General features: G+C 39.1%; 1 protein-coding gene across 1 annotated transcript in view; it reads left to right on the forward strand.

Annotated features, from left to right (window-relative positions):
- The window catches only part of notch1b (notch receptor 1b), a 65,357-nt gene extending 56,483 nt beyond the window's left edge, over positions 1–8,874 (forward strand). Inside the window, exons 31-34 of the mRNA XM_049470286.1 lie at positions 2,159–2,457; positions 3,921–4,068; positions 4,199–4,296; positions 5,296–8,874. Coding sequence (XP_049326243.1) covers positions 2,159–2,457; positions 3,921–4,068; positions 4,199–4,296; positions 5,296–6,609 — 1,859 coding nt within the window. The 3' untranslated portion in view covers positions 6,610–8,874. The remainder of the gene's footprint in view (positions 1–2,158; positions 2,458–3,920; positions 4,069–4,198; positions 4,297–5,295) is intronic.
- Positions 8,875–11,267: the final 2,393 nt, after the last annotated feature.

Consider the following 11,267-nt stretch of genomic DNA (forward strand, 5'->3'; position numbering starts at 1 on the left):
ATATATATATATATATATTTTTTTTTACACTCACAATTCTCCAGCACTTGTTCTGAGTGTGAGTGCTGAGGTGAGGGACTAAATTGAGCTCTGGTAGGGAGTTAATACACAGGGCCCAGTGGGAAAAGGGATCCACTTCAAAGACTTTCACTGAAAGCTATGAACCCTGGGGAGCGTGCCCGTTTTCTCCGAGCTTAACGATCAAGCCCACCATATCTACATCCTATTTACACGTGCCGATTAATATAAACAATATCAAAGTGGGACTTTTCTCTCAATAACTGCCAAAGCCCCTGAAGAGCGTGGAAAAAATTCAAAGGCGATATGCTTTTGCAAGCGCTTTTCTTTTCCTTACCCTTTTTTTCCTCCCGCACCTTGGATCAATGTGCTGGAATCGACCAAATCGGGCTAGATCTGGGAATAGCTGTTCTTTTGAAGAAGAGAAGCCCCTGTCGAAGACGCTGTGGCAAGCCGCTTCTCAGGGATGATAATGCTCACTTTTACCAGCCGTGGAGATTTCAAAAGCCTGGCGCACTTCCCTGAGTTCGGCGGGAAGGGAAGAAAAAAAACAGTGTGCTTCATCAGAATCCGTTATCGAATAGATCTGGGGTGATTCGGGGAGGCAAACGCAGAGGAGTGAAGCCAATCCACTTTCGATTTGTTTGTTTCTTTGGTCTGATCTTTCCGCCACTTTGAAGAGTAATGGGATTGAGTTGGGCTGAGCTTGCCCTCAGGTTTGGCTCTTTGGTGAAGATCTCATTTTGAACATGGCAGAGAACTTTCTCAGTGTTTCTAATCTGTTTGGAGTTTGGAGGCTGGAGTGTGGTCACTCCAGTGTCTTGGTTCTCATCTCAGAGTATTCATACTGGCTCCAGTTACAGTAGTTTGCGAAATTAGGAACACAGCCAACATGTGGAAGAATTTGCTTTGGTCAGATGAGACCAAAGTTGAACTTTATGGCTTATGTGCACCTTAAAAGTAACACTGCTTATCGCCATAAACAGGCCATCCCCACTGTGAAACATGGTGGTGGCAGCCTCATGCTCTGGGGCTGCTTTTCTTCAGTAGGGACATAAAAGCTGGTCAGAGTTGATGGGAAGATAAATGGAGCTAAATACAGGGCTGGAATCCTGGAAGAAATCCTGTTGGAGGCTGCAAAAGACTTGAGACTAGAAAGAAGATTTACCTTCCAGCAAGAAAATGACCCTAAACATAAAGCCAGAGCTAAAGTGGAATGGTTTAGATTAAGGAATATTTATGTGTTAGAATGGCAAAGAAAATGAAACCTGCTGTTCCCAGATGCTATTCATCCAACTTGGCTGAGCTTGAGCTGTTTTGCAAAGAAGAATGGACAAAAATCTCAGTCTCTAGATGTGCAAGACCATAGACTGTATATAGCTGGACAGAGCATCGTCTCTCAAAAGTGAAGCCACCACAGGTCGGGCGCCCCCTGCTGTTCGGTTTCAGAAAGCTGTGTGACCCTACCCATCCCCATAGGTTTCTTTGGCAAAACAGAAAACTTTTAATCACGTTTTTTTTTCCAATATACTGTAATTCTCCATTATTTAAATGCAACAGCTAGTGTAACCTCTGCTTATATTGTCAATTTTTTTAATTCCACACAGAATTCATTTTTTAAAACGTTATTCAGCTCTATTCAAAAAGGTGTGGTTATTGTAAAAGGGCTGGGTTACACCTGGCCGGGGTGGGATCAACGACTGTATGGGTGGGACCAGCCTGTGACCTACTGTGTGAGCTCTTTGGAGGCAGCCCTCGGGGGCGGGTTTATTCAAATGAGTAGGCTGTCTCTCCACAGTCTTTCTCCCTCCTCTAAAGACAAACCCCAATAGACTTGCAGCTGTACTTGCAGCTAAACATGACTCTATTAAGTACTGATATAGGGGGCTGATTACGTTTGCATGTCACACTTTTCAGATTTATCATTTTTGTTGCACTCCACTTCAATTATGTGCTACTTTGTGTTGGTCTTTTACGTTAAAATCTTAGGAAAGTACTTTTCAGTTTGTGGAGGTAAGTTTATATTTATAGCATGTTCTGTTTTGTTTTATTCTTAGTTTATTCTTCCTGTTAACTTTTATCCCCTTAAACTGAATGAGCTAACACTCTTGTTTTCTGTTCTCTTTTTCCTCCTTTAAAGATGGATTCACCCCCCTAATGATCGCTTCCTGTAGTGGCGGTGGGCTGGAGACTGGAAACAGTGAAGAAGAGGAGGATGCCTCTGCCAACGTCATCAACGACTTCATCTACCAGGGAGCCAACCTTCACAATCAAACCGACCGCACTGGTGAGACCGCCCTGCACCTGGCTGCCCGTTACGCTCGTTCTGATGCTGCCAAGAGGCTTCTGGAGGCCAGCGCTGATGCCAACATCCAGGACAACATGGGACGGACACCGTTACATGCTGCCGTGGCTGCTGATGCACAGGGAGTCTTCCAGGTGGGTTATCTGTACTGACATATACAGTTAGGCCCATAAATGTTTGGACAGTGACACAATCTCTGCATGCCACCACACTGGATTTAAAGTGAAACAAATGAGATGGTACTGAAGCGTAGACTTTCAGGTTTAATTCATTCATTTTTCTACAAAGCCTTTTCATTTCAGCAGCTCAAAAGTAGTTGATAAAAAGTATTTTCATTTTTAGCTATTGCTGTCAACCCGCAACATGCAATTAAAAATGCCTGAAAAAAAAGAAGTTCATCAGAAAGGTAGCAGGAATGTAAGGAGTGGCTAAATTAACAGTTTGGTACATTCTGGGAAAAAAGAGCGCAGTGATGATCTCAGAAACTCAAAAAGACCTGGACCTCCACAGAAGGCCACATTAGGGGAAGATCAAAATCATTTCCATGGAGAAAAAACCCTATCACAACATCCGCTTAAGTGAAGAAAACTCTCCAGGATCGATGTGTATTAGTGTCTTATACTACCATAAAGAGAAGTCTTCACAAGAGTGATATCATTAATTAAAACGGCAGAATAAACTTTAATAAAAAACATCTAAAGAAGCCGGCCCAGTTCCAGAACAGCATTATTTAGACAAAAGAAACTAAAGTCAGAAACTAAAGTGTAAAGGTCTAAACCTGACTGAGCAGCATTTCATTCGCTTAAGCCCAAACTGAAGGCAGAAATATCAGAAAACCAGCAACAACTGAAGACAGCTGCAGTTTGCTAGTATTTAGTAATTTTCATGCCCTTAAACTGGAATGATAAGGTGTGTGGGGGGGTGGGGGGCAGCTTCGCTGGGAAGCGTGAAGCTGAAGAAGAGATATGGGAAGAGAGAAGGAAATAAGAAGGATGGGGAGGAGGTGGGTTCAAAGTGGATCAATGGGGGCATGGATCAATCTGCTAAAATTAAGTTATATTCACAACTATACAAAGTTCTGGCAAAGCATCATAAAGGAGGAAACCCAGTGTTTGGGGATGTCCATGTGTTCCAGATTTCAGGCAGTCATTACCTGCAAAGCATTCTTATTTGTGGTAAAGTTTATTTGTCCAATTACTTTTGAGCCCCTAAAATGAGGAGGATTTGAAAAAAAAGGTTGTAATTTATAAATATTTCATAGGATATTTGTGTTCAACCTCTTGAATTAAACCTAAAAGTCTACACTTCAACTGCATTCAACTCATTTGTTTAATTCCATATCCAGTGTGATGGTATGCAGATTCCAAATCATGAAGATTGTGAAACTGTCCAAATATTTATGGGCTTAACTGTAGGCTTTATGTATGCCTTTCATACAGCTTCCAGACTTACCTGAAGCCATGTTGAGATGCTAGGAGCCACCTTGATTTAATTTATAAATAACAGTAGTTAAAATCTTAGTAATACAGACTGTTACTCACAGGCTGTTTCTAGTAGATCATCCTAATCAGTTTCTTCTGCTAAATCCTTGTTCTAGATTTTGATAAGGAACCGGGCCACCGACCTGGATGCACGCATGCACGATGGCACTACTCCTCTGATCCTGGCAGCCAGGCTGGCCGTGGAGGGCATGGTGGAGGAGCTCATCAACTGCCACGCTGACGTCAATGCAATCGATGACTTTGGTAAGATACTATCAGGTTATTTAAATCTTTACACTTTTTAGTTAGGTGCCTCTTCAGTAAATGAAATGGTTGATTATAAATTGTTTTAGTGTGTTGGTGAGTAATATATATGTTGTTCTTTCTGCATCAGGCAAGTCTGCTCTGCACTGGGCTGCAGCTGTGAACAATGTGGACGCAGCTGTGGTACTGCTTAAGAACGGAGCCAATAAGGACATGCAGAACAACAAGGTAAGGAAATGCTGATCATCAGAGGATGTATTTAACTCGTTAGTTTCACTTGTAGTAAACTAATAGTGGAAAGAACTTACAGCCATATGAGTGACACTACATGACACAACATAAACCTTTTACTGATGCATGATGACTGTCTGTGTGTTTGTTTTCTAAGCGATATCAGTAATCAGTAATTAACACAACCATTCACTGTTCTACACATAATAAATAATATATGTAGGTTCAGTGCTTTATACTACATCATATAGGCGAAAAATTTCAGGCGATCCATCATACTTTTTAATGTATAGCTGTAAGACTTGTACATAATAAAAAGAAAATAAATCTAATATATAATAAATATAATAAAATGTGTGACAGTTTTCAGAAAATGCACCCCCTGTTAAATACTCCTACCTTAATATTATAACCCTGATATTTATACAGGTATTATACTGTATATTGACCCTGAATGTCTACTACCCAAAAGTATTTAATGGTTCGGCGTACAGAAATATTTGTTTGAAAATGCACCCCCTCTACATTATTATTGTAATTATAATATTTTTTGAAGTAATGCATGATGGTGCTATATAAGATCATGGAATACTGTAAATATTCAGTAATATGGGATTTTAAGGCAGTTAAACTGGGGAAATCAATAAATACAATACTAGATACCAAAGGTTTAGGTATGGATTGTATTGAAGATCCTTTCATCACAATAAACAAAGACATCGGAATGTCTCAACATATACTGACAGAGGCTGCATCTCGCCAAATTGTGCCATATTTGCACAACACCTGTGCAAATTAACCTAATACTCTAGCGGGATGAAAGCTTGGGTCAGTGAAGCTGCTGACTGCAAGATATTATATTATATATATATCACAACAAACACAGAGCAAAGGTTTCATTCTTAAGGGGGACAACTTTACCCATTTCTGGTTTTGGGGCGAAGATAAAAAGTTTTAAGTTTCCCCACACTGAGTTTCACACTTTTGTACTTCTAGGAAGAGACGCCTCTGTTTCTGGCTGCGAGGGAAGGCAGCTACGAGACGGCCAAAGTCCTGCTGGAGCACTTTGCCAACCGCGAGATCACCGACCACATGGACCGCTTACCCCGGGACATTGCCCAGGAGCGCATGCACCACGACATTGTGCGCCTCATGGATGAGTACAACCTGGTGCGCAGCCCACCCATGCACGGCGCCCCACTCAGCACCACCCTTTCGCCCCCTCTCTGCTCCCCGAACGCCTACTTGGGCAGTCTGAAGGCATCAGTTCCAAACAAGAAGCCCCGTAAGCCTGGCAGCAAAGGCCTGGCCTGCAAGGACGGCAACAAGGACCCGAAGACCAAGAAGAAGACGAAGCACCAGGACGGTAAAGGTGGTCTGTTGGACAGCTCGGCTGCGCTTTCGCCCGTAGACTCTCTGGAGTCTCCTCACGGTTACGTCTCAGACGTGGCTTCTCCACCCCTCATGACCTCACCGTTCCAGCAGTCGCTCAGTCACTTACAGGCGGTAACAGACACCCACATGTCGGCTGTCAACCACCTGGGCATGGCCAGTAAACAGGATCTCACCCGTCTTCAGTTTGATCCCTTGCCTCCACGTCTCACTCACCTGCCAGTGCCTAGTTCCAACGGGTCCAACGGTCAGTGCGACTGGCTCAACAGAATGCACGGAGCTATGAGTCAGCAGGGTCAATTCGGAGCTGTGAGGAACAGCCAACACCAGCCCACCGCCCAACACGGCATGATCCTCCACAACGGTAGTGGGATTCCCCAGATAATGAGCTTCCAGGGCCTGCCTAACAGCCACTTAGCAGGGCAACCTCATCTTCTGCATCAACCCCAGCAGATACAGGCTAATCTACAACAGCAGCAAAGACAACAGCAGCAACAACAACAACAGCAGCAGCAGCAAGCCACCATCCAGCTGCAGCACCAAAACACGAACAGCGGGCAGAACTTCATGGGTGGTGGAGGAGAGCTGCAGCAGAGCAACAGCATACCCATCCACACCATCCTGCCACAGGATACCCAAATGCTCCAAGCCCAAACGCTGGCACCCAGCATGGCCAGCACGCAGTTCCTCACGCCCCCATCCCAGCACAGCTACACGCCCGGCATGGACGCCACCAACACGCCCAGCCACCAGCTGCAGGTGCCCGAGCACCCGTTCCTCACGCCCTCGCCCGGCTCGCCAGACCAGTGGTCCAGTTCTTCTCCCCACTCCAACATGTCTGACTGGTCTGAGGGCATCTCCAGCCCACCCACCAGCATGCAGACCCAGATGGGACAGATTCCTGAGCAGTTTAAGTGAAGCTGAAGCGCTTGCTTCTTTTTTGTTTCTTTTTCGTTTAAGGACTGATCTTGTTTTTTTGTCGTTTTGTTTCTATTCATGTTGTACAATATTAAGAGCACTCTTTAAAAAAAAGAAAAGAAAGAAAGAAAGCAGCAGTAAACCCATTTGAAATGAAGGGTCTTTTCTACGCCTTTTGTACTAACCGCATTTTTGTTTTTGTTTTGCTTGTTTGTTCGTTTGCTCGTTTTATTTTATTTTTTCTTTTAATTTATTAATGTCTTGTTATTTATATATTTTTCTTTTTTTGGAGTACAAGAGTAGGCTAAAAGAAGTAGCAGCTTTTTGTTTTGTTTTGTGATGTTTTTTTTTTTTTGCCGTGTTGGTTGCATTATACTGTGGTTTCTGGCGTACACACTGGGTATTTATTGGTCTTAAAAAAAAATTGCCTTTACTTTGCTTTTTGTAGACAACAGGCCGTCGCTTATTTTTTATTTCTTATTTTTTTTCTACGTTATTGTATAATTTTGTACACAACAGCATTTGTGAAAGGGCATTTTATAGAGTACATTTTATATGATGACATTTTCAGTATTACAGTTCTTAAGTAGTAGATTTTATGTCTGTGTTAACAATCAAAGGAGCTGCTTTATTCATTTGTAATCAGATCAAAAATGTTAGACCAAGGAGTTACCTTTTTTTCCCTTTTTTCCACGTTTTGTATTTGAACTGGTTCCTCAACATGGATCCCTGAACTTTTGGATGTCTTGGACTGAATGACACTGTCTACGGGAATCGACCACTGAATTCTTGGAGTGTGGGACAGGTCCAAATCTGTGTCTGAAACTAGTTTCTTGTATAATGTTGCTCTGGCCTAGTTCTCAAGACTTTTCTCGTTAGATTAAGGGCGTTTTCACACTTGTAGTTCACTGTAGTTTGCTCTGGTCCGAATCAGTTCATGAATTTGTAAACTTGAAGTGTTTTCTTCTTGGTTTAGTTGGGCTTGTTTTTTTTTACACAGGCAAAAATCATTCAAAGCATTCCCTCTATCAGACCTGCCTGAGGCAGGAGCAAGAAAGTAAATACTATAAGAAGGTCCTGTGTCCTGGACTAGTGTATATTTCTGTGCAGTTTAACATGGAGCTTTGTCTGTGCGGTTGTTTTGATCTAAATCCCAGTCCAAACACTGCATTCACACCTATCTAAATGAATCAAACCAGGAATGAAAACAAACCTGAATCTATTATCAATTTAACCTGATTAAAAATGCAGGTGTGAAAATGCCTTTAAAGAATATGTTAAAGTAGTCCCAAAACCTAATTTTCACTGATATGAGTGTTTGTACAGTTTCTATACGTTTTTATGAAATTTTCTTATGTTACTTGTTTGTTTATATATAAAGTACCTGCGGAAAGCAGAATTCTTAAACTTCCATTGTATGGGTGGGTGTGAAAGCGAGGATTTACACTCCTTTATTCTGTGTTGAAAGCTCTTAAAACAAAAGGTGCTTCAAATGGATCTTTAAGCGTGTCTAATTTTCTTTTATACATCATTCAAAGAACCATTTAAATCACCTTATTTGTAATTAAGAGTGAGTGTGTGTGTAAATCAGGTTGCAGTCTGAATTTTTCTGTATCCTTCCTCCCTTTCCTTGTTACTGAACTGGTCAAGTGGCCAAAAATGTATGGGGTTCGAGTGGAGAGGCTTTTACTGAACCTCTCTTTACTCCCTATATTGTAAAGTTTGTTGGAGCCTATGGCTGATGTAAATAGACCTACTGAACTGTTGGTTTTATGTGAAGAGGATTTTGTTTCAGAAATCTTAAGTCTTAAGCGTGCCACTGAAATTCTGAGCTTTTATTGATCAGTAGCTGTTTGTTTTTTTCTGTCATAGACACAGAAACTATATTTTGCTCAGTATCACTCACTGAGTTAGAGGTCATATAAGTTGTATGAGATGTATACCAATAATTAGAGGCTACTTTACAACCCGTATAGATTAAGAATAACAAAATTAGATGTTTTAAAAGTCTATTTATTGACCACTAGTTTGATATGAAATTGGTATAAAATAAATTTTGGTGGGAAATGGTGATGTTTGGGGGTGATGATATATTTACTTTTTGAGCCCACAAAAAAATAAATTTAAGATTCTACAGTAACAAGTCATCTGTAAATGTTACCTATCAGCAAACTGTAGTTTACATAAAGTATATTTTCTGTCAGTTCTACTGTCAATATGTAAATGTTCTTCTTGAAGTAATAAAAGTTACAAATATACATTCAATTTCAGTCTCTGTTGTAGTTTATCCACCTGATTTACTCCTTTGAATGACTCCTTTCTTTCCCATGCTTGTTTGAATTAGGACTTATTTCCTCCTATTGCTTTCATTTAACTGAAGATGTGCAGATAAAGTCATAAAGCATTTTTATCAGAATTATATTCCTTAGATTCCCTCATGGTTAATATTCTGGCCCCGTATTAATCTTATTTTGTATGATATCAGGAACTGTTAAAACAAATTTTCCCCAGTTTTGTTCTATTTAAACAATTTAATACATATTTGTTTTCAAATCACCTGACACATCCTAAGCAGCTGGCAGGATGGCTGCACTGCAGGACCAGGGGCCTCATTTATGAAGGGTGCTCACGCATAAAAACAGGCCTGAAATGTGTGCGCACCATCTCACGCAAGATCATTTATAAAGAAATATTTGGCATGAAAACGAGCGCACACTTAAGCAAGGTTTAAGACATGCGTATCACTTCAAAAGATTGCGAAGAGAGCGGGAATTAGTGACATCACGTGGTAAAACAAAATTGCAACTAAATGCGTAAACCTTTCTTACGCATATTAATACATACTGCATAAATCAAGATTAAAAACGTAAGATTAAAGAAGGTTAAGTATAATAAAATATAAATATACTTGTTTAAATATATTTTTGACAGTATGTATAAAGTTGAAATGCTTCCATATATGTTTCTGCTTTATATGTGGTATTATTTTTATGCTTAACTTTTTTTTAACTTTTATATTTCAGTTGTACTTTATTTGTATTGTCTGATTTGATTTATCTCATTATTTAAAGGTGCAATATTATTATTCTTATTTTTATTATTTATATTATTATTCGTATTATTATTTTTTTGTTATTGTTAATACTATTAGAATTATTGTAATTATTTTTATTATTATTATTGTTAATATTATTATTGTTATTATCATCATTAAAGACATTATTATTATTATTACTATTATGATTTTTACAGACCAATGTTACTGAATCAGGCAATGAATGTCCACTTACAGGTCTTCACATCCCTTGGAAAATGTGCGCAGGTGAAGCAGCTGTTTTTAAAATCTGAAGAATGTTTTAACCTCTGTAACAGTTCAGTTGAGAGCTACATGATTAATAACTTCTGTAGAGTTTTATTAACGAGGCTCAGGGCTGGATGATGTAGTCAGGAGGTGTCCTCCATGCCTATAGCGCGTTCACACAGCACCATCTTGTGGTGTGACTACAGCTTTACTTTTTAATCAGTCAAACTTTGCAATGAACCAAAGGTTTGGACACATCTTCCAAGATATTTACTGGATTAAAACTGAAATATACGATAGCATTTCTGCTTATTTTAATAAGTCTGGGAAAACACATCTTCAATAAAGCTTTAATTTCAATTCAATTTTAAACAAATAAAAAAAACGCATATCACCTAGGTATCTGATTTTTCCTACTTTCTTACTTAAAAAACTATAGTTAACTATAGTTGCTTTACTTGACTTTTATGGCAAATAAAATTTAACATAAGATTTTGTATTAAAACTTTTTTTTATTTCACTTATCTAAAATATGAATTTGCACTAATACTAATACACTAATAGAAAATTAGGTGGAGAAAGAAATTGCTACAGAGTGAACAGTATAGCACACAACCAGCACAAGAGGCCTGGTAGTTTATTATAATATATTATCTAAATCTGGGGTGAAGAAAATGAGGTGAAATGTGATTGAAATATGACTAAAGTAATGTTTGTTGTTGTTTCAACGTTAAAAAAACGTTTGGATGGAGGAATGGAAAAGTGTTTTACTTCTATTTGCAGTAACTGCTTTTTAATTTAACATCATGTTCATGTTCTAATAGTTTTACTGTTTTAGTGTTTTTGAGATCAGATGTTAAATCAGATTGGTAGTGGTGGGTAACTTCCGTTATACTCAGATTTACTGCAGTGATGTAGGTTTATTGCTAACACTTTGTTACCCATAGGATTTTCTATTTTTAGTGAGCTATGGTTTATTAAAGGTTGAACGTTAAAACAACGTTGCTATATCAACATTGATTTACTTTTCAAAATCGTTGATTCAACCATAACGTTGAATCAACTTTGAAATGCCAGCTGGATGTTGCCACAAATATTCACCTAACTTAAATACTCAATTCAATTTGTATTCAAGGTGTGTTCATTATCTTTGTAAATTAATACTTAAATATTTAAAAGGTACGTTATCTACAGAATGGATTTATTTGACTTTTATTGGGCCAAATTTTAAACTCAATCAATGAAAGTTGTACCTATGGCCAACAGGGTGCAGCAGTACATCACAATGACTGTGTGCATGTATAGTTATTGCACAAACTTAATATAACAATCATCTTTGTCCAGGTTTACTATTGTT

The sequence above is a fragment of the Astyanax mexicanus genome, chromosome 22 (genome assembly GCF_023375975.1).
Source record: "Astyanax mexicanus isolate ESR-SI-001 chromosome 22, AstMex3_surface, whole genome shotgun sequence".
Classification (NCBI taxonomy): domain Eukaryota; kingdom Metazoa; phylum Chordata; class Actinopteri; order Characiformes; family Acestrorhamphidae; genus Astyanax; species Astyanax mexicanus.